The sequence below is a fragment of the Astatotilapia calliptera genome, chromosome 7, assembly GCF_900246225.1.
Source record: "Astatotilapia calliptera chromosome 7, fAstCal1.2, whole genome shotgun sequence".
In the NCBI taxonomy this organism is placed as follows: Eukaryota; Metazoa; Chordata; class Actinopteri; order Cichliformes; family Cichlidae; genus Astatotilapia; species Astatotilapia calliptera.
In genome coordinates, this window is record NC_039308.1 from 16,011,209 (window position 1) to 16,034,226 (window position 23,018).

Genomic DNA, 23,018 nt, shown 5'->3' on the forward strand with positions numbered 1-23,018 from the left:
CAATCGCTTTTTGGCACAACACCGGCTATTGCAGTTAATAATACAACAGCTTCTTGCCATTTTTTTGTGTTTCTTTTTATCGCTGTGCAACTGAGTTCAATTGAAAGCCTGCATGTGCTAGTACCTCTTGCCACAAGTTCCCAGAATCCTTTGCGGTTTTACCCCTGAATGACGATTTTTTGTCCCAGTCCAGCCCTGGGGGGGGGGATTAATTGGAATGCCAAATACGTTAGCGGGTGTAGGACTGTGTAGTAATTTGAAAACGCTTTTTAAAAAATGTGACTGAAGGGAAACCTGTATCAGACATGAGCTCCCTTCCCAGTCAGGAGCTTGAAGGTCTGATTTGACAGCGGAAGAGACAGAGCTGACAACCCCCCCAAAAAAACCCAAAAAAAAGCGGACTTCTGTGTAAAGAGATTTGCACAAATTGAAAACAGGAGAAATGGAAGCTTCCAGAACAGCCTTGAGACCTCTAACCAGGGCAAATAGTTTATTATAGGTAATACATTTCCAGTAGGAACAGCAGCATTTTACAGTTTTCATGTTTTAAGTAAAGCAATAATACAAACTAATACAATAATGATAAACTATGACAATGAGTATGTAGATGGAGAGGGTTCATTAAGGGCATCTGTCTTGTTTAGTTCTTGTTTTTGGATAATAAAACCAAGCATTAAAATAATTAACACTGCCATAAAAACGAAGTGTTGCTTCATGGGACGTGAAGAGGGAGGAGTGAGAAGACTTTAGAATGAAATATCATTCGTCTTAAGGTGAAACCCGTGGAAGAGACCAGTGGCGATGCACGAGAAACATATATTTCTGTGTGTCAAAACTGCCAAGAGAGGTCAGTCAAAACAACACTGCACAATTACCAGAACCCACAGCCATCTGAGGGTCATTAGACACCCTGAGGAGAGCTGACTCAATGCACTGCAGGGTGAGCCATGACAGGAATGTATCCATAATCTATTTTTCTTGTTGTTGTTGTTTTAACCTTTTCTTCGTGGTATCTATCTAAAGTTTTCTATCTAAAGATGAAGGGAATTCTTCTGGGCTTCAAGAAGGAAAGAATAATCCGCTGACCTCACCTTGACCAGCCTTCACTGCAACTGCTTCTTCCCTCGGAAGCAATGGCTTGATTTCTGTATTGTGCTTAATATCTTTCCTCAGGTCGTAAAATTTCCACTTCCTTCCATGGACTCAGAAACCATCACGATGACAGGTGTGTAATGCAAAAGATGATAGAGGGGTCATTCAATCCCGAGTTGCAAAAAAACAAAAAATATAGCATGGCTTGCAATTTGGCAACGACAGAGTCAGCTCATAGACAACAATCGACTGGAATTTCTATTGGGAGATGAAAGGAAGTGAAAGAGACGAGAGGAATAAAAACTAAAGCAGAGTTGTTTTTCTCTTAGACAGGTAAGTACAGTTTATATTATCCAGCATGTATTAGCTGGACTATTGCTGCCAGGGGAAAGTCTAGGACCTGAACAACTCCACTCTTGAAAAATACAGCCTACTGCAGAGCGCCGAAAGCCTGAGCCTTAAGAAGAGCAAAGCCCAGCTGGTTAATTATATGTTTTACAAAGGAAATGGGTATGTTTGCTGGTGTTTTGTGACTAAAGACTTTTTAACCTTCTTTATTTTGATTCTGTAAATACTGAGAAAGCTTAACATTCAACATTTGGATAAGAGCAGAAACAAATCTCTCAACAGCTTTTGTTGATGTGACAAGCACAATACAGAGAATGATTTTTCATTGAAAGGTGCTAAAGGGCACGTAATGGACTCAGCGGGTAGCTGTTTCAGCAGGAAAGGCTCTAAAAAACAATTGCGCACTGGCTGCCTGTCACCGGAACAAAAGGCAAGCAAATATTAGTGGCCGCCAAGTGAACCTGTTGAGCATTTAGTAGATGAAGTGCCATATATCTCCCGAGGCAGGTGATGCAAACCCCAGCTGAGGAAAAATGAAAACAGAGAGTGGACTTTTTTATTCACGGTTTTAAACTGTTAACATCTAACATCTCCCTGCATCTGCTGGATGCTAGCGTCTGTTTGCTAACAAATTTGTCACCCTTAAACGTGCGAATGTAATATTGCTGTGTTTACAGCTCGTTCCTATTGCTCCGGAGTGGCATCCTACGTTTAAATTTGCCATAAACTTAAAACCTTTAATTGCAGATGAAAGCAAATAAAACAGTTTGAATTGTCAGTAATTTAAGTCACAAATGCATTTACAAATTACATACATACCACAACGAGTGCATCTGTATCATGGAAGCAGACCTGTTTGTGCATCCCTTTATGCAGCCGAAGGTACCAGAATGAATACGTTTGGCTCGGCCTCCCCCTCTCTCCCCCTCTGCTGTGCCCTGACAAGACACTCTCCAGCTGCTTGGGCACACCAGCAAATAAAGAAAAGATACACACGAGGTGAATAAAAAAGGTAATACCCACTTCAAACACCACTTCCCACTAATCCCTACATGCTCTCAACCTTCACACAGCGAAAGTATACCGCTGACACCTGGATACTGACACTACCCACTCAGCCAGCCTTTCCGGAACAGACTTCACTTCCGAGGAGTAGCAAGGGACTGGAAAGAGAGGATTATTCACTCAGGGAAAAAAAGGAAAAAAAGAAAACACACAGAATCTGCCTGCCCTTTTGCAAAGCATATATCCCTCTCTGCAGATACAAGTGTGGCAACAATCAGGCTCCCATCCAATTGGACAGCATCATTTCCTGCTGTAATCAGCGGCTGAATATGAGCTACACAAAGATTCGGCCTTGTACAACCCACCCCACCCCCACGCACCTTTTTCTGTTTTCCCAGTAAAAAGTAATCTCTTTTTTTTGTAGTATCCTTCAGATTCTGATAGGATTTTATCCAAGACCAACCGGACAAAGAAGGTTTAATAGCTCCGGGTTTACAGTATATTTTTTGGTCTACTTAAATTGATTAAGGGTAGATTTGTTTGACGTTTCCACTACTAAAGGAGAGCTTTTATTATCCATCTTCTCATCTGTCTCACATGTTACATATGTAGTTGTAATTTGAACATACTGTATTTAAATGTCTCTCTCTCTCTCTGTCTCTCATCTTATACAGTTACCCAAATGGTCAGAAACATTTAAAATGTACCTAAACTAAATTATAATTAAATTCTAGGTGAAAACTGTAGTTTTTGAAAAAAAAAATTAGAGTTTACCATCATAGAAAGCAAATATTATTTCAATTTAGTTCAAATGTTCAGTATTTATATTTTATATATTGCCAAATCACAACAAAGGTAACTTCAAGGTGCATTGTGTTGTAAGGTAAAGACTCTACAATGATAGAGAGAAACCTTCACTGATTAAACAACCCCCTTTGAACAAATGCTTGGTGACAGCAGGAAGGAAAAACTCCCTTTTAGCAAGAACATGACTTTATCAGAACCAGGCTCAGGGAGGGGCAGCCATCTTCCACGACCAGTTGTAGGTGAGGATGGCAGGACAGAGAGCCAAATGTTATTGAATATTAGCCAATATTCACATTTGATAAGATGGAATATTTGATATGTTGCTATAAAGATTGTTTAAATGCTTCATATTAAATGTGTTGCCAGTGAACTGCTAGTTGGTCGTTCAGCTTTAAAATATCAGTTATAAAAAATATAAAAGTAAACTAACATGCACAGTGGGGATCAGCAGACACAGAATAACAAATTTCTGGCCAGGAATAGGAGATGAATCAGGCCAAAACTATTCACTCGCCCATCTAAATCATTGAATTCATGTGTTCCAATCACTTCCATGGCCACAGGTGTGTAAAATCACCTAGGCATGCAGACTGCTTCTGCAAACATTTGTGAAAGAATGGGTCGCTCTCAGCATCTCCAGCATGGCACTGTGATAGGATGACACCTGTGCAACAAGTCCAGACAGAAAATTTCCTCACTAGTAAATATTCAACAGTCAAATTGTAGTGGTATTACAACAAAGTGGAGGTGATTGGAAATGACAGCAACTCAGCCACAAAGTGGTAGGTCACATTAAATCACAGAGTGGGGTCAGCGGATGCTGAGGCTCTTAGTGCACGCAGATCTTGTCAACTTTCTGCAGCTTCAAATGCTGCAGACCTCCAAACATCATGTGGCCTTCAGTTCAGCTCAAGAACACTGCATAGAGCTTCCTGGGATGGGTTTCCATGACCGAGTAGCTGTATCCAAGCCTTGCATCACCAAGCACAATGGAAAACATTGGTTGGAGTTGGGGTGAAGCTTACCACCACTGGACTCTAGAGTAATGGACGTGTTCTCTAGAGTGATGAATGACGGGTCTCTGCCGGACAATCCAATGGATGAATCTGTGTTTGGCATTGCATCAAGTGTAAAGTGCCAGTGAAAGGAAGTATTAATGATTCAACATGTCTGTGCACCAGTGCGCAAAGTAATTTCCATAGAGACATGAATGAGTGAGTTTGGTGTGAAAGAACTTGACTGGCCTGCACGGAGGTCCTGACCTCAACCCGACAGAACACCTTTGTGATGAATTAGAGCAGAGACTGAGAGCGGAGACCTTCTAATCCAGCATCTGTGTCTGACCTCACAAATGTGCTTCATAAAGTATTGTCAAACTCTCCCATAAACACTCCTAAACCTTGTGGAAAGCCTTGACAAAAAAAATAGTTCAAGCTGTTTTAGCGGCAAAGGATTAGCCACACTCATTTTAAACCCTATGCCTCAAGAATGGGATGTCACTCCAATTCAAATGCATGTGAAGCCAGATGAGCGAATACTTTTGGCAATACAGTGTATCTGCAAATATGCAAAGGGATAGTGTGAAGAAATAAAGATTGAAGATGTGCTGGCAGATTGAAGTATTGATGAGACAAATTCAGACCTTTCAGGGAAACATTCAAAGTTATTTCTCATTTGTTTCACAGATGGCTAGTTTAAGATATATTTGGTTGACAAGAGAACTACATAATGGAAGAAAAAATGACATTTCAAAGTGTGGTACTCGTACACACAGACATTTACACATGTACAATCCTCCAAAGAACCGCAATGAAAACAAGCCACGGGCTTTCCTTTCATCGTCTGCTTTTCTCTCTTTATCAAGTGTGAGACTGTCACTGCATTCCCTGCATCACATGCTGCAGTTTCCATGAGAACAAATTCAAACAAACACACACACAAGGTTAACTTCACTTGTATATTACGCTAAATTTTTCCAAACCAGTCCTGAATTGACCGCTACAGTGGTAACCTCAGGAAAGAGTCAATATTTAAGTTGGCAACTTTGACAAACACTTTAATCTTTTTAAGCTCATTTAGCTCACGTGGTCCATCGTGATCAGGGGTTATTACCTTGGGTAAGAACACCATGAACCATGCCTGGCTCCTGGTTTGTTTAGTCTGGGCACGATTCTCTGTGCAGACTGCTTTCCCTCAAGTGTCCCTAAAAGAAGCTCATGTTCCTCCAAGTATCACCAGCACACACACACACACACACACACACACACACACACACACACACACACACACACACACACACACACACACACACACACACACACACACACACACACACACACCTACTTCATAATAAAATGGCAATTCAAGACAGCAACACAACAACAAAAAAGGCTGTTTATTCCTAAACAGGAGAAGAAGGCTGACATTAGTTGACATTAGTTGCTTGAAGAAATATAGGCACTGTACTGGTCCTGGCTGCACCTGGAACTGAGGCACAACGCCCAATTTAGAGGTCAGCTATAGTTCCAACACTCACCTACACTAGCAACAAGCTTTTGGGGGGGGGACAATGAGATTGTTCCAGATAAAGGCCAATTTCCCTCCTCAACCTGGGCTCCAGCTGCCACTTCTTCAGATTGGCCCTCATCTGTCCATGCATTCATAAACGTGCATAATAAATGTGTAAGTGTAATCTGGTGCAGTGATAATAGCTTCATATTTGTCAAACATTTGATGATGTTTCCATCACACCGGTGTGCAGAAAACACCCGCAAAGACATTTCCCACATGGGAAATCCTGTCAGAGAGGCAGAAAAATCGGTTCTCCGAGGCAGAGATGGAGACATAATAAATGACTCTGAACCAGAATAAACAATTATTATTTACCAGCTCACACAGGTCTGCTGCTGCCATTGTTGCTTTAACTTGAGCAACAGGACAGACGGATTGATGAATGGATAGAAGGATATTACAAACGTGATCTTACATTTATGAGCTTCCTGTAAGGAGTAATTAGGGATGATCGCCATTCATGCTCTAATGCGACTGCATGGTGTAATCAAAGATAAAGGTAATGAATATCAGTAACACTAATGAATATTTTAAAGCAGTGCATTAGTCATTATTTAGAAGCTAATTGCAACATAACAACAAATCACAAGATATTTTCCCAAAGTTATTTACAGAAATTAGATGATTTAATGAACATTATGACATTAAGGCATGTCATTTTGCCCACTTGTCTGTTTTTGTTAGTTTTGCTTCAGTTAACAGTTTCACTCACCCCAAATATTAATAGATCTTTATAAGAATGTAATACTTATAGTTTAAATAAATACAGGATCTACTGTCAGGTCTTCATGGCTGCTTACATTAACACAACACACTATTTAAGTCCATGTTCACTCCTGCTTTCAATCCATTCCCTTTTTTTGATACACATTTGTCTTTGGAAGCTCAATAGCTCAGCATGAAACAAAATCTGATATTCAGTGAAGCACATATTTTTCTAAGAATATTTACTGACCACTCTGCAGCATTTATGTTTTGTGATGATTTACCAGTTTTTCCAGCGGTATCACTGACCTCCTTCGGATTCAGCATTCAGCATAACTACACATCGATCCGTCCGGTTCTCCCCGGTGATGAATTTAAGGATCGGGTTTGAGTTCATTGTTCGTATTTCTTTAGAATGTTTTGTTACAGATTTCCCACACCTTCTGTGTTTGAAATTATATACTGCCTGCAGTAATAATAACGGCCATGTTTAGAGGCAATGCCAGCATGAACCAATGCTGCCCCCGTGTGGTGGGTTTGATGTTGAGTACGCCCAAGAAAAAGAAAAGCAAAGCGAAACCTTCTTTACCTGGTCTCAGATTGTTTCCATCTGTTGGGTAGGATGTTTTGTGTTACATGTGAAGTACAGGTTATGTTTTTCTTTTCTGTCATTCATAGCAAAATATAGTTTTTACAAAAGTTGTCAGCAGTGATGGGTTATCCGACAGCTTTCCGAGAATGAACTGTTGAAATTGTTGCACCTGTCTGTATTTTCTCACTCCGTTATATTTGGTTCACTGCTCTTTTTTTCCTCCTGATTTAAAAAAAAAAAAAAGAAGGGGAGAGAAAGAAAAGGACGCCCTGCAAGGATACAATTAACCTTTAAACCTTAACCTAATTTTCTCACTGCCTCCTGTATGACTAGTGATTGTGAATTACCATTTCTCTGTACAAGAGCCCAAAAACTCATTTCCAAAGTGATATCTGCTGCCTGACCTTTTAACTCTCTCCCTCCTGCTCACCCTGCGGTCAGGTCATTACATCCGTCTCAGTTCTACATCAAACTGCAGAGGCCTTGCTACATTTCTGCTTCTTTTCCATCTTTGAATGCAACACTGCAACTCTGTCATCACCTCTGACACACATACATTCCAGATTCAGTATGTCTGCCGCACATGAATGTTTTGTGTGTTCACGCTGCAGGAGTTCTCTCATTCTGCACTGGCTTCAACCTCCTTTGACCTTTGACCTGCCAGATGTTCACTGTGGACCTATCGATCTCGAGGGAAAGAATAACAACAAGGGGCGTGTGAAAGTTGCTAGTTGTAGAAGTGCACTATAAGTGCAACATAACCTACACATGGTGGCCACTTTATTAGACATACATGTGTATATCTAATAATCATCTAGTCACGAGGCAACAACTCTATGCATGTAGGCATGCAGACAAGACAAACTGTTTAAATCACCTTTCTTTACCCATCAGAATCGGGAAGAAAGGTGATTTAAGTGACTTTGAGCGCATTATGTTTGTTGGGGCTGGTCTGAGGCTGGTCTGAGTATCTCAGAAAATGCTGATCTGCTGGCATTTTTCCACACCGCCATCTACAGGGTTTTAGGGGAACTTTCCTGAAAAGAGAAAACATCGATTCAGGTGCAGTTCTCAGTTGATGCCAGACGTCAGAGGAGAATGACCAGAGAGTAATTCAAACAAACCACTAGTTACAGCCATGGTATGAACAAGCGCATCTCTGAATGCACAACATGTCAAACCTTGAAGCAGAAACTTCAAGGTTTGACGTGTAGCAGAAACTTCATTATGGTTATCTAGATGCTGCGCTTTCAGCAGGAAAAACTTTTCATCACTCATCCAATTGACTTCTTTAGTCTCAGCTGCAGGTTTTGCCAACCTCATCAATGATACATACTAGCCAAAATTAGCACCACTGACTAATTAATGGACTGTGAGCTTACTTTCATCAATAATATACACATTGTCATGACCATTGATCAATAGCTATGAGTACTGTTTACAAAGACTTGATGCCCAAACCACCTAAACTGGCTCCTTCCGATGTGGAGGAGCAGCGACTCTACTCTAAGCCTCTCCCTGATGGGTGAACTTCTCACCCTATCTCTAAGGGAGAGGCCAGCCACCCTTTGGAGGAAGCTCATTTCTGCCACGTGTATCCGCGATCTCGTTCTTTCCGTCGCAACCCACAGCCCGTGACCATAGGTGACGGTAGGGATGTAGATCAACCAGTAAATTGAGAACTTTGCTTTTACTCACAGCCCTCTCTTCACCACGACGGATCGGTACAGCATCCGCATCATTGCAGCCGCAGCACCAATCCTGTCAATCTCCCGCTCCCTTCTCCCATCACTCGTGAATACGACTCCAAGATACTTAAACTGCTCCACTTGGGGCAGGAACTCGTCCCTGACCCAGAGTGGGCACTCCACCCTTTTCCAGTTGAGGACCATGGCCTCAGATTTGGAGGTGCTGATTTTCAATGAGTGATAAAATGTTTCTCCCACTGAGATCACAACATTCAGATGAATGCAATCAACTGTCAGGAATTTCATTACCTGGATGAATGACCATGCATCAAGACACTTGCAGCACAGTGGCGGAGCGGGGGGGTGGCTTACTGGGCTTAAGCCCGGGTTGTTTTTTCAGAAGCCCGGGGTCTTTTGGAGTGTAATTTTTTCATAGTTACATGCCTGGCTGACAACTGTATAAAACAAAAACTACACACAATATTTGGAGCACATAGTGCACACTGTGGGAATTTACGACTGTGCGTAAATCCCCCCTAATATTGGTATGATCCGAGCTCAGGCACTAAGCGACTGAGCGAGGGGGCGGTGGAGCTGCTGCCTGCGAGTGCGCTGTTGGAGAAGCGCAGACAGAGGAGAACTGAAGTTTGACCAGGTACCAAAGCAAATCATTCGTACCATACAAATAATGTAAATATGACGGTGAATCACCAAAGATTGATATCAAACTGATCACTTGACCCATATTACGTTACTTGCTCTTCAAGTGAATCAACAAATGGAGAAATGAAAAGCCGAACAACAACAATGCTGTTTCTTTAGAGAGTCTTAGTTTACATGTGTGTTTATTTCATATTTTCAGTTGTTACCCTCCATGGCTAAATAAATCGGTTTAAGTAATGTACTGATATACAAGAATGGACATAAGGGGCTTCTTTCAAAGAAAAAACTCTGGTAGATGTTATTTTATATATTATGCTTTGTATGTTGTTCAGTATATTTCTATGAAAAACAAGAGGGATTTCAGTACACAGCAGTATATCCACAGTTTAAACCAGATATTTACATACACTTTATGGAAAACACAAGAACATTTTTACTGTACAACATCAATTTAGAGTAAACTTGTTTTGTTTTGGATAAATAAATATTGAAATATCTTTTGAATTAGTTAAAGAGAGACAGAGCTGTCTATTGTTTTATTATTTTCATCAAATTTAGGAGCACATATGCACTAAGTTTATTGTTAATTAATAAGAAAACTCCAGACGATTCCATTCTGAGCTTAAGAAGCTTCTGATAGGTTAGTAGAGTCCATGTGAGTAAATTGGTGGCACAGCTGTGGATGCATATAAGGCAAAACACAGAGCCACAGAGGAACAGAGATGGAACAAGAGCAGGTGAGACAGACATGTTAGTCAAATGGTTGTTTACCAAAAGTATCACCGTATCATAGGTAGTCATGTATCTCGTACCTAGTGTTTCTTTTTAGGTTTGTTATTTTTCAAATTCTACATTTATTAAGTTATGCAGGCTTGTTTGCACAACAAGGCTGAATAATTATATAAACTTTTCTCAATCTAAATAGTGTACTTTGGTAGAATTAAAAAATAAGTGTAGTGCAGGTCTATGGTGATTTTTAGTGCTACTATCATCTAGTTTTGATTCTGGGTCTGTCTTGGTTAAATCCTAAGTAGTCCTGATTTTGAACTGGAATAAAAACAGGATGTAGTTGTCACGGTCCTGGGTCGTTTTGACCCAGCGTTTTGTGTTTTCTTGAAGTTCATTTTTGTGCCTTGTGTTTGTTCTGATTTGTATTGGTTTAGGGTTGAACCTGAAGTTAGTGTATATTCAGCCCTACCTGTGTCTGTCCTTGGTGCTCTGTTCTTGTCCCCGTGTTGTGTTGTAAATCAGTCCGTGTGTTCTCTGCTTTACTTCGTAGGCTCGTGTCCTAGAGTTCCTGTCTTATTCTGAAAGTCTGTGTCTCCTCCGGTCCTCATGTGTATTAGGTTCAGCTGTTCTTCCCTCCTGTGTGTGATTACCTGATTACCTTGTGTGTGTATATTTAGTGGGTGTCGGTCTGTGTTCTTTGTCAGCTCGTCTGCGTTATCTGCCTGCATTACTCTGCAGCTCTCTGCCCCGCACCCCTTTGTATGGTCTCAGGTTTGCTCTTTAGTTTCTCCCAGTTTAGGTTTCCGTTTGTAATTGCTCATGCTGCGTTGCCTGTTTTTGCCACCTCCACCTTGTAAATAAACATCACTCGTATCATCAGTTTGCTGCATTTTGGGTCCTCCTTTTCCTCCACACCACACGGCTCACTCCGCCAGCCGTGACAGTAGTCCTGTTTTAATTCCGGATCAGTTCTGGGTCTGGTTGGATTGGGATTTAGTCCGCATGTCTTGATACAGCCCCAACTTTGTTCTGCCTTGCTGCTTAATTAAAAAACTAGTTTAAGGTGTCCTGCATATGTGATACATATTTTTCCCTATATGAAGTCATTCTTTTTTGAACAAAAAAACAGAGCCCAGTAATCTTTCAGTCATTTCAACCCCATTTCCCCCCCCCCCCCAAATCCTACATGCGTACTACCCTTTAGGGCTAAGCCCCGGATGTATCAAATGTCTGCCTCCGCCTCTGTTGCAGCAGATGGGCTACAGCAGCAGAAGACCGCACTATGTGACTGTCCTGTCTGCTAAGAACATTAAACTCAGGCTACGTGTCACAAAAGGTTCACCAAAAAAATGTTGCCTGGTCTGATGAGTCTTCATTTGTGATACAGTCACATGTGAGTCAGAATTGGGCGTAAACAATATGAAACTATCCCATAACCATTGAGGCGGATGCTGGTGATGAAGGGGTTTGTCAACAAGAATTAAGTTGATAAACTTAATTCTAGCTAACCAAGTGGCCAGTAAATGTTTATTCTATATTAAAACGTAAGACTAATGCCTATTTTTCTTCATTCTCTACTCTTAATGTATTATGTATGACTCTTAACTGCTCTTACTCTAAGCACAACCGTTCCATCTGAAGATGTTAACCCAGAGGATACTGTTACCAAACATCAGCATGGAAGTTCTGTCCAACTGCATTTATAGTATATTTTTGTGTACTTACAGGAAATGGAACAGGTAAAGACCATATTTAGAATTCATAAGTTCTGATATTCTTAATCTTGTCACATTGTGAGTGCAGTACAAAGACACTACAAAACCTGATTAAAATTTCTGCAGTAGGATGAAACTTCATTCTAGTCAGGCAGCTGTGCAGATCTATTGCACAGAGGTGGAAAGAAAACTATTAAAGCAGTTCTCAAAGGGGGGCCGATTATGCTCATTTCCACCTCCATATTTCTTTTTTTCTTTTTTTTTCTGGGAGTCCTCTAGGGTACGGTTGCATGATTCACAGGTAAAAGAAAATCATTCATTATATTAAAGAAAGCGAGGCACAAGAATAGATGTCGAATAGCGAGTGTTTAGACTGAGGTTTTGCCTCACAGAGATTACTTTTACATACACTGACCTCATTATTTGAAGCTATGCCCATTGCTATGAAAAGCATAAAATGTCACCTTTGAATCAAGACTGAATCTCAATGGCTCGTCTACAGGCTATGTTTCTGCAGGGTTCCCATCTCTGAACATCAACAAAAATATGAGAGCGCTAGGAAATCACTGGGAGGGCAACCCATTATGATATGAAAGTACATCGCAAGTGCAATTTAGTACCAGACTGTGGTCTTGCCAAGGCCATAATTTATTTAAAACCAAGCAGCCCTGTGATGTAACACTGAATTAATGAATGTTAAAAAAAGGGCTCCCAGTGTAGTCTTGCTGATTAATACGATGCAGTCTAGGCTTTCCAGCTGAAGACCAATCAAGCTTTTTTTTTTTTTGGTGAGTATTAACAGCGTCTCCTTTAATAAAACTAAAACCACTGTGGTGAACTGAACAACGTGAATTTTAAAGCATGCACCCATAAATTCCTGAAGGTTTTTCTGGGTGTACAGTAACATAACCAAACATAACACAATGCCTGCTTTCTTACAGCCTATAAAATGCAAACTTGTGTGAATATATGTAAAAAGCACAAAAATGCATTTTCTTCTGTTAACTAAACAGGTCTGTCGTGTTCCCGTGTAGCCTTTTTTTGTTTAATGACAAAAGAAATACATTTCAAAATGCTTCAACTTCTGATAAAGGCTTTGCCCACAGCTGCCTTTTTGTTCTGTGTTTGTATTCACTGCAGCAAGGCCCTTAACAGAAGAAGTGATGTTTTTGAAATATCACCCCTGAATTTCCATGTGCAAATAAGCGCCATCCAATCAATTAAGTGAGACACTTCAAAATGTTTTGCAGAAAAAAAAGCACAAAAAAAAAAGCAACACATACACATTCAAGTTTATCAAAAAGGCTAATCGGGCAAAATAAGGCCCCCAGTTACACTCCAAGAAGTTTTGACAATGCCTATATCACAGTTAGTGAAAATGACATCCCTTAAGACAAAAGGACTGACACTACCAGACTCTTCAAACGTCCGGTGCCACCACTGACGGAGCTTAGCCAATTAAAACTTCTTTGCAGTTTCCTTTCCCTGATTGTCCACACTGAAATCTATATTTTTGGTATAAAATATATAGACTACAAAGCTGACTGAGGTATCTGTGCTACTCAGGTTTCTAAGCAAAACTGATGTGATCTGACTTTATTTCCTCCCTGTGCTCTCACCACATCAGCTGGCTGTTTGTTTGTCTAGTGCAGGGATGTCAAAATTAGAAAAACAGAAGAAAGAAATGTAAGAAAAACAGGAACTCTTCTGTCATTTCATTATTACTCGATTACTTATTTACTTTGGTGTAGTCTGAATAGCCCAGAGAGGTCTTTATTAGTAGGAAAAGATGTCACACTTAGTGAAAAGTCCAAAATTTATGCTCTCCTTTACATTTTCCAAAGCAGTTCAGCGGGCCACATTGGAGTCTTTGTTGGGTTGATTCTGGCCACTTTCTTGCAACTTTGTGGTCACTCTTTGATTTGGGGTTGCACCTAACATTTATTTTCATTATCAGTCAGTAGTCTGGGAGTTATTTTTCTCTCCCTGCGCCAGCCACAGCTGTGGTTGAAGGTATTATGTTCCTGGATTGTCTCTGGATTGAAATCCTTTGAAGGCAATGTATCTCAGGAATGTCTTGTGAACGTGAACTGGAAGTTATTAGAATTTTTTGACCTCATAAACACTGTTGGTCATAACCCAAAACTTCATAAGTTACCTTTGCCAAAAATGTTCCATACTTAACTAGTACAGCGGTGTCAAATATGTGCCCTGGGGGCCACAACTGTCTTGGAAAGAGTCAAATTCGGTCCACTAGATCACAAAGGCAATGTGAGAAACTTGCAATTAACTGCAATTAATTTTTCAATAACATGCATTCTGATTATTATTATCACTTATTCTGGCAATGTCAGATTGCTAAATCTCATTAGGTAAGTAAAGTAATTTAACAAGATATAATGCTTTCTGTTGTCTGGCAAAGTTCTAATGTAATGGTATAAAAGGTTCTTATTACTTTGGCATGTGGCTGTAAATATTGTTGTTCTGACCCAAGTGAATGCTTTCAAAATGTAATTCTCAACATGAAAGAAAGAGAAATATTATTTTTATTATGCAGTGATTTTACTGGTCCGGTCCACTTGAGAGCATTTTGGATAGTTTGTGGTTCATAAACTCAAATGAGATTGACACCTGGTCTAATAGGAAACAAATGCAATGATATGAAATTCACTTTCACTCCAAAAAGGTCAGCTTACTGTGAAATCATGATGTTTGGCAAAACCACTTCTGACATTATCAAAACACATTAAATCAGGAAGACAACAACAACAACAAAAACAAACAAGATTTATAAGCTGATTATCTGATGAAACCATATGATCCTGTAGCAGTCATGTTAATTTTGATCAATCATTTAGACAATAAAACATTATAAAAAGGGACTTCTGAAGCATCATAAAAACTTTCATGTTTCTTCAACCACAATCCAAAACCAGCTGTTTTGAATAATACACAAGCTGATAAAAACATAAGTTTTTATCAGCTTATGTGCTTTTATTTATTTATGTTTATTTTTGTTTTACTTTAAATGAAAAAACACCATAGATGTATATCTTGTTCTGTTTCTACAAATAACCACTAATTATCTAAATGATCTAAATGCAGATTGATTCTTTTCAGTTCAGCTGTTGATCATATGTTACAAGATCTGTTCTAATTGCTAATGGAGGGATTTTTTTTTCTGATTATGGTGACATTTGTGTTATACCTTAAAATAAAATTACCATACTAATATTACAACTTTTATGCAAATTTGTCAGCATTTGATGGACAGTAATTGCACCATAATCACTCGCAATAATTAATTGTATCTAGTTGTCTAGTTTCAGTCATTGCAATGACAGGCAGCGGTCGGTTTTAAATAAATAGTACTGACAGGCCTACAGGAACAGAAATAGAGCACATGAGCACAGAAAATGTGCTACAGAGAAAGTGATTTATATAGCTCTCCATATACTCTGTTATGCTCTCTCTGCCATCAAGCATGCCTCAGTGGCTTGATATCATAAATAATGTTCAGTGGGAATACATAAATGCATGAATAACACCGAAACAAACAAATAACATGGCTATGGCATTGTCATATATCTACAGTGTTTCTAACCATATGCAACCCAAAGCTGACCAGAAAAAAAAGAAAAACATAAAAAATAATGACCTGTAACCTGGAAAAAAAACAAAAAAACATACATTTCATTTGTAGGGCTTTGCAAAATTGACCACAAGGGGGCGACAAATTGCAATGACTATATTTTCTCTGGCCAATGTTTCAGTAGCAACACCGAAAATTCAAGGAGGAATTTGAAAGTAGAGATTAATTTCTATATTACTGACGACGGAGTTTTATTTGAATTGATCGGCATGAACTGGTGTAACTGGAAAGAATTAGAATTTTATTTGAACAGTTCAATAAAAACACAACCAATCACTCTCTAAGTTTGGATATCTCCTGGGAAGCAATATGAAATTTGGCACAAGGTCAGTGTGGGCTATTGAATGTTTTTGAGCTTGGTAAAGATTATTGATTTTCTGGCCTAATGCCATGAGCAATGTATGTACCAGACATTTTAATGTGGCTGTTATCTAATTAAATTATAATGGCATTGCATTAGTATTGACGGAGAATATGTGAAAAACATTTTGCCCCCTTCTTGATTTTTTTTTTGTTTTTTCATATCTGTCACACTTAAGTGTGTTAATCATACAAATCTGAATATTAGCTAGCAATAACCTGACTAAAGACAATGCAGTTTAAAAACAAAAAGACGATCTCATTTATCAAGGCTATTTGGATGAAGGTAAATATAATTTGCTGATAATCTCAGTTCTATTTCACTAGCCACACCCTGGCCTGACCACTGCCAAACATGTTGAATAAAAAAATGACTTAAATCGAACCTGTCTGACAAAGTGAAGAAACAATTAACTAATTAATTAAAAAACAGAGGATGGTCAAAGTCATTGCCATCTATCGGTCTGGAAAGCGTCACAAAGCCATTTCTACAGCTGGGAACAGTTGTGAATCTTTTGAGGAACCTATCAAAAGGGCACTAATGACTACCAAGACTACCAAACTGAATTAAATAATAAAATAATTACAAAATTACAAAATATAACTGTGGAATATACTAGGCACAGGTACACGCACACACAGGTCTTTATCGCCAAGTTCCACATTTATTTCCACTTTCACACACTGATACTATCGCACAGAATGACAGCTGTGCATCCCAGCTGATGTGTGTCTCTCTTTCTCCTCTCCCGCTCCTCTCCGTCTCACTATAACACAGGGGAGGGAAACCATCATCAGTCCATAAACAACATCAGCTGTTCTTACCGGCCTCGCAGCGCCGCCCTGATGAGCCTTCCGCTCCACTCCTCCCCTGCAGCTGCGCCCGGGGCCACGCCTCCGCCACACACCCCCACCGCCCGTTCGAGGCCGGGGAGCCGTCCGGCCGAGCCAACTCCCCCCCCCCGCGAGCGAGAGAGGAAATCGGCCACTGCCATCTGCGCCCCCGGCCTATGGATCACCTTGAACTTAAAGGGCTGCAACGCCAGATACCACCGGGTGATCCGGGCGTTGGCATCCTTCATGCGGTGGAGCCACTGCAGCGGGGCGTGGTCCGAACAGAGGGTGAATGAGCGTCCCAGGAGGTAATAGCGCAGGGAGCCGACCGCCCACCGGATGGCCAGGCACCGGACGGCCCCCCTTACCTGCTGGGACAAAACGGCTCCCAGCCCTCTGTCCGAGGCGTCAGTCTGCAGAACAAAAGGGAGGGAAAAGTTAGGAGTGTGAAGCAGCGGCTCCCCACAGAGAGCCTTTTTCACCTGCACAAACGCCGCCTGGCACGGCCCCGTCCACTGGACCAGATCCGGGGCACCCTTTCGAGTGAGATCGGTCAGGGGGCTGGTTAGCTGCGCAAACCCCGGCACAAAGCGACGATAGTAACCCGCCAACCCCAAGAACCGTCTCACCTCCTTTTTCGTCCTGGGGCGCGGGCAGGATGCGATAGCCGCCGTCTTCTCCACCTGTGGACGCACCTGCCCGCCCCCCAGGTGGTACCCCAGATACTGCACCTCCCTCCGTCCAACCGCGCACTTCTTCGGATTGGCCGTGAGCCCCGCCCCCCTCAGGGACTCCAGGACCGCGGCCACCCGCAGCACATGCTCCGCCCAGGTGTCGCTGTGGATGATCACGTCATCCAGGTAGGCGGCAGCATACGCTGCGTGCGGACGCAGTACCCGGTCCATGAGACGCTGGAAAGTGGCCGGGGCCCCGAACAGGCCGAACGGAAGTGTCACGAACTGGTACAAACCGTACGGAGTGGAGAAGGCCGTTTTCTCCCTGGCCTCGGCAGACAAGGGAATCTGCCAATAGCCCTTGGTTAAGTCCAGTGTCGTGAAAAAGCGGGCTGTGCCTAACCGGTCCAGGAGCTCGTCGACCCGAGGCATGGGGTAGGCATCAAAGCGTGACACTTCATTCACCCTGCTATAGTCGACACAGAACCGTATAGACCCATCCTTCTTCGCCACCAGAACGATGGGGCTACACCAGGCGCTGTGCGACTCTTCTATTACTCCCATCCTCAGCATTTCCGCCAATTCCCTCTGCACGATTTTTCGCTTGTGCTCCGGGAGCCTGTAGGGCCGTGAACGCACCGTCACGCCAGGCTGCGTCACGAAATGGTGCTCGATGAGGGACGTCCGGCCGGGCAGGGGGGAGAACACGTCCGCAAAACGCTGTTGCAACGCGACAACATCCGCTCTCTGGGCCTGTGTGAGATGGTCATCACAAGGGAGGGAGGCGGGAATGATAGAATTTGGCACCTCCGGCCCCAACTCATCTCTCTCCTTCACCAAGCTCACCAGAGAAGCGGTTTCAACCTCTCGCCACAGTTTGAGGAGATTGAGGTGATAAATCTGCGTGGCTCCTCCCCTGTCCGACCGAGCGACCTCATAGTCCACGTCCCCGACTCGCCGTGTGACCACAAAGGGTCCTTGCCACTTGGCGAGCAACTTCGAGCTGGAAGTAGGGAGTAACACAAGCACTTTATCTCCCGGTGAGAATTGCCTGAGCCTAGCCCCTCTGTCATACAGGCGTTGCTGACGCTGCTGAGCCTGGAGCAAATTCTCCCGTGACAACCTCCCCAAAGTGTGGAGTTTTGCTCTCAGGTCCAACACGTACTGAATCTCATTTTTGGCGGGGCTCGGACCGTCCTCCCAGCTTTCTTTAATCAGGTCGAGCACCCCACGTGGCCTCCTGCCGAACAGCAGTTCAAAGGGAGAAAATCCCGTGGAGGCCTGGGGCACCTCCCGCACTGCAAATAACAGAGGGTCTAGCCAGTGATCCCAATTGCGTTCATCCTCGTTAATGAACTTCCGAATCATGGACTTTAAAGTCTTATTCAGCCGCTCCACCAGCCCGTCAGTCTGAGGGTGGTAGACGCTGGTCCGAATAGATTTAATGCCCAGTAATTCGTACAGTTCCCGCAGTGTACGAGACATAAACGACGTGCCCTGGTCAGTCAGTATCTCTTTCGGGATTCCGACTCGGGAGATGACCTGAAACAGTGCCTGCGCCACACTCTTTGCAGAGATGGTGCGCAGCGGAACTGCTTCCGGGTACCGCGTTGCGTAATCCACCAGGACTAACACAAAGCGGTAGCCGCGTGCACTCCGGTGAAACGGCCCGATGAGGTCCATGCCGATGCGCTCAAACGGGACCTCAATGAGGGGGAGAGGGCGCAGCGGCGCCTTCGGTATGGCCGGCTGGTTAACAAGTTGGCAGTCCGGGCAGGACGCGCACCAGCGGCGCACATCCGCTCGGATGCCCGGCCAATAAAATCGGGCCGTTATTCGCTCCAGAGTTTTCTCGTAGCCCATATGCCCTGCCATGGGGTTATAGTGGGCCGCCTGGAAAAGCGTTTCCCGGCGGCCCTGCGGCACCAACAACTGGGTGTGTGTTTCCTCGGTCTGAGTGTCGCGACTCACTCGATATAACCGGTCGTTTAATAAGACAAAACGCGGGTAGGTCTGCGCGGCCTCAGGGCGCACCACGTGACCATCAATAGCCATCACTTGGTCAAAGGCTGAGCGTAGGGTGCCGTCACGAGACTGCTCCAGTGGGAAATCACCCATGGGGGACACTTCCGGGGCCGGCGGGACGTCCCGTGAGGGACCCGCCGGCTCCTCCCCCCCGGAGTCAGTGTCGGACGACCCCGCGTCACCGCTGAATGCCGCGCACACGCTACACCCCGCTTCCGGTCGTGATCGCACCCCCGCGTACTGCCCCAGTAGCTGATGAAACCCCGGCCAATTGGTACCCAGAATCAGGGGGTGCGACAGGCGCGGGCTAACTGCCGCCGTTACTCTATGCGTTTTGCCCTTATACTTTAATAACAGCGGCACTATGGGATACCTGTGAACGTCACCATGCACACACCTCACCTCCACCCATTCTGCCTCCAGCAATGCCCCGGGGCGAACCAAGCTTTGGTGTACGAGGGTCTGCGTGCAGCCCGTGTCCACCAACGCCTGGCGTATACCCCCTCGAGTCCTTACCGGAATACTGTATGTCCCTCCTGGACCGGGGGAGGGTGCTGGGGCGCCAGCAACACGAAACACCTGCCCCACTTCCATAAGCGGACAATCTCTCCTCAGGTGCCCCGGCTGCCCGCACTTCCAACACTCCGGCCCCGGCGTCTGTGCTGCTCTCCGTGGCTCGGGGCGGCTCCACTTGGCTCGGCTGCCCTGGACGGCACCAACGCCGCGAAAGGGTTAGTGGGGCTCAGCGCCGGCAGCCGCTCTGCCTGCCCTGGTGCCGGCACACGGCGCCTCGGGGCCGGCACCGGGGCCTGTTTGTTCGGCCTCCGTCCGGCGTCCCCGGGTTCCCCTGCTCCAGCGGCAAGGTGGTCCTCCGCCAGCGTCACCGCTACCTCCAAGCTTGCGGGCCGGTGGCACCGGACCCATCTCGCCGTCTCCGCTGGCAATCCCTCCGTGAACTGCTCCAGCACCACCTTGTCCACCAGCTTCGTCTCCCCCTCCGATGTTCCCGGTTGCAGCCAGCGTACCGCCGCGTCGCGCAGCTGCCGGGCCCAGGCGAATGGTCGGTCCGTTGTAGCCAGCCGACAGGCCCGGAACCGCCGGCGGTGGTCTTCGGCGGTGAGCCCTAGCCTGTCCACCACCGCCCGGCTCACGTCCGCGAAGCTGCTCCTCGACGCCGGAGGCAGACTCAGGGCCGCTGTTTGTGCCTCCCCGGACAGCAGGGGGAGCAGCCGCGGAGCCCACTCCTCCCGCGGCCATTGGCAAGCCTCCGCCGTGGCACGGAAGGTCTCCAAAAAAACCTGTGGGTCGTCCCCGTCCCCCATCCGGGGCACCGCCACCGACAGTGGCGAGGGCTTCGGCGTGGCAGCGGCCCCGACCAGCCGCTCCAGAACTTGCGTCTGCCGGTCCGTCTGCTCCCGCAGCGCGGCCAGGTGGGCACGCTGGTCGGCCGCCTGATCCCGGCTCATCGTCGCCATCTCCGCCAGCATCTGCGCCAAGAATTGCAGAGGCTGGGCGGGTGGCGCGGCCTGTGGGTCGGACATTTCCCCACCGGCACTTTCCTGGGGTTCGGCACCACTTGTGGAATATACTAGGCACAGGTACACGCACACACAGGTCTTTATCGCCAAGTTCCACATTTATTTCCACTTTCACACACTGATACTATCGCACAGAATGACAGCTGTGCATCCCAGCTGATGTGTGTCTCTCTTTCTCCTCTCCCGCTCCTCTCCGTCTCACTATAACACAGGGGAGGGAAACCATCATCAGTCCATAAACAACATCAGCTGTTCTTACCGGCCTCGCAGCGCCGCCCTGATGAGCCTTCCGCTCCACTCCTCCCCTGCAGCTGCGCCCGGGGCCACGCCTCCGCCACAATAACAAAATAGCTTTAATAAATACACAGCTCTGATTATAAATAATCCAGGATATTACACATATTGTCCTTATCATAATGATTATCTCTATTGAGGATTTGATATTAAGGGTGTGCACTATGCAGTGTGTACTGTGCCCCAGCATGCAACAGCATGAGGCTAGCACTGGCCACAACAGACTAGCAAAGCCTCTGCATCCGACAGGTATTAAAAGACCTCAGCCACCTCAGAAAATAGAAACAGCTCTGGCCCTTCCTGTAAACTGCAGTGGTGTTTTAGCCCAGTCCAGTTTATTGTCAGTCCTGTGATTGATAGAACCATGAATTCTGCTCTCTACCAGAAAATCCTGAAGGAGAATGTGTGGCCATCAGTTCACACCCTGAAGCTCAAGAGCACCTGAGTCATGTACCAGGACAATGATACAATACACATCAGCAAGTCCACCTCTGAATGACTCAAAATAATATTAAAATAAAATAAAATAAAGATGTTGGAGTGGCTTAGTTAACATCTAGACTTCAATCAGGTTGAGATTCTTTGGCATGACCTTAAAATTCCTCCACACTGATGCTGTACATCATGTACTTTCATATATAACACAAGTTGTGTTTCCTCAATATTGTATTATGTTTTAGATTTTAGCACATTTGGTGCCTGAATAACATGGCGTGTCAGATCTAACACAACACGTGTTGTTTTGAAAGATTTTTTTTGGTTTTTGGGTGTTTTTTTTTACACGTGTTAAAATTCACACAAAATGTGTTACACGTGGAACAAAAACGTCGTTTTTAACACGAGTGTAAAGCCTCGTCCAATGAAAGGACGGCGAGTCAGATTAAATCAGGGGAGTAAATTAACATTTTACTGGATGTGCTGAAATCCAGTTTTGCGGAATAATATGTTAATGCAATTTTTTTTTTTTTACTATAGAGCGATTGTTTGACAAAAGATGTTTGTATAGATACCTTACCTCAAATGTATTTCTGCACATTTATTTCACCTTTTAATTCATCCCAGTCAGCTTGTTTGCTCCGATGTGGATATTTACCCTTCACTGCCCGTGTATTGTCTTGGTCACGGATTTATTGTGAGCAGATTCCTCAGAGGCCACGTGATGGCGAAGGCGTTCCAGTTTACTCAGCGCATCACTTACTGACGAGAGGAGCGTTTCTGCGTCGTGATACCGGAATGTGGATATTTCACCTTTCAAAATAAGAGCAAATTGTTAATAAAGCAGAAGAAATGTGGCTGTCCCATGTAATGTGCGTGGAGTTTTAAATAGACTCGTAACATTGATGCAGATTGTGCCCATATGTCTCAGTGGGAAGCGTTTGCGTTTGGCAAAACAATACAAAGTAAGGTATTTCACGACCTCACATTGGGCTCTGGAAAGCTGAAAGTCTATGATTAATATCTGTTTCATTATTTTAACAACCGATTAAGTAATCAGAATCCGAACATCAACATACCGCACGCTAGAACTCTGAAACAACACAGAAGAGCTCTGCAGTCACACCTACAGGCCAGTGGTCACCCTTTCAGTGATGAAGATGTACAGATCCTGGACAGGAAGGAATGGTGGTTTGTGCAGGGGGTCAAGGAGGCCATTTAGGTGAAAAGGGAAAGACCATCTCTGAATCGCTGAGGGGGCATAAGGGTAACTCTTTTACCATCTTACAAT

General features: G+C 44.1%; 1 protein-coding gene and 1 long non-coding RNA gene across 2 annotated transcripts; both read right to left on the reverse strand.

The window, feature by feature from the left end:
• Positions 1-463: 463 nt before the first annotated feature.
• Positions 464-10,826, reverse strand: LOC113025535 (uncharacterized). The gene is made up of 4 exons (XR_003272810.1): positions 10,670-10,826; positions 2,504-2,603; positions 2,260-2,397; positions 464-1,963 (listed from the first exon to the last, which is right to left on the reverse strand). It is a non-coding gene; the product is annotated as an uncharacterized LOC113025535 (long non-coding RNA).
• Positions 10,827-20,051: 9,225 nt separating this feature from the next.
• LOC113025527 (uncharacterized) lies at positions 20,052-22,530 on the reverse strand. The gene is made up of 2 exons (XM_026173371.1): positions 22,308-22,530; positions 20,052-21,199 (listed from the first exon to the last, which is right to left on the reverse strand). The coding sequence occupies exon 2, from the start codon at positions 21,095-21,097 to the stop codon at positions 20,072-20,074; it is 1,026 nt and encodes a 341-aa protein (XP_026029156.1). The 5' UTR covers positions 21,098-21,199; positions 22,308-22,530; the 3' UTR covers positions 20,052-20,071.
• Between the last annotated feature and the right edge of the window lie 488 nt (positions 22,531-23,018).

What these genes read in the sequence shown, in the direction of transcription:
- LOC113025527 (XM_026173371.1), bottom strand. Translation starts at nt 21,097, where the DNA reads ATGTGGAACTTGGCGATAAAGACCTGTGTGTGCGTGTACCTGTGCCTA.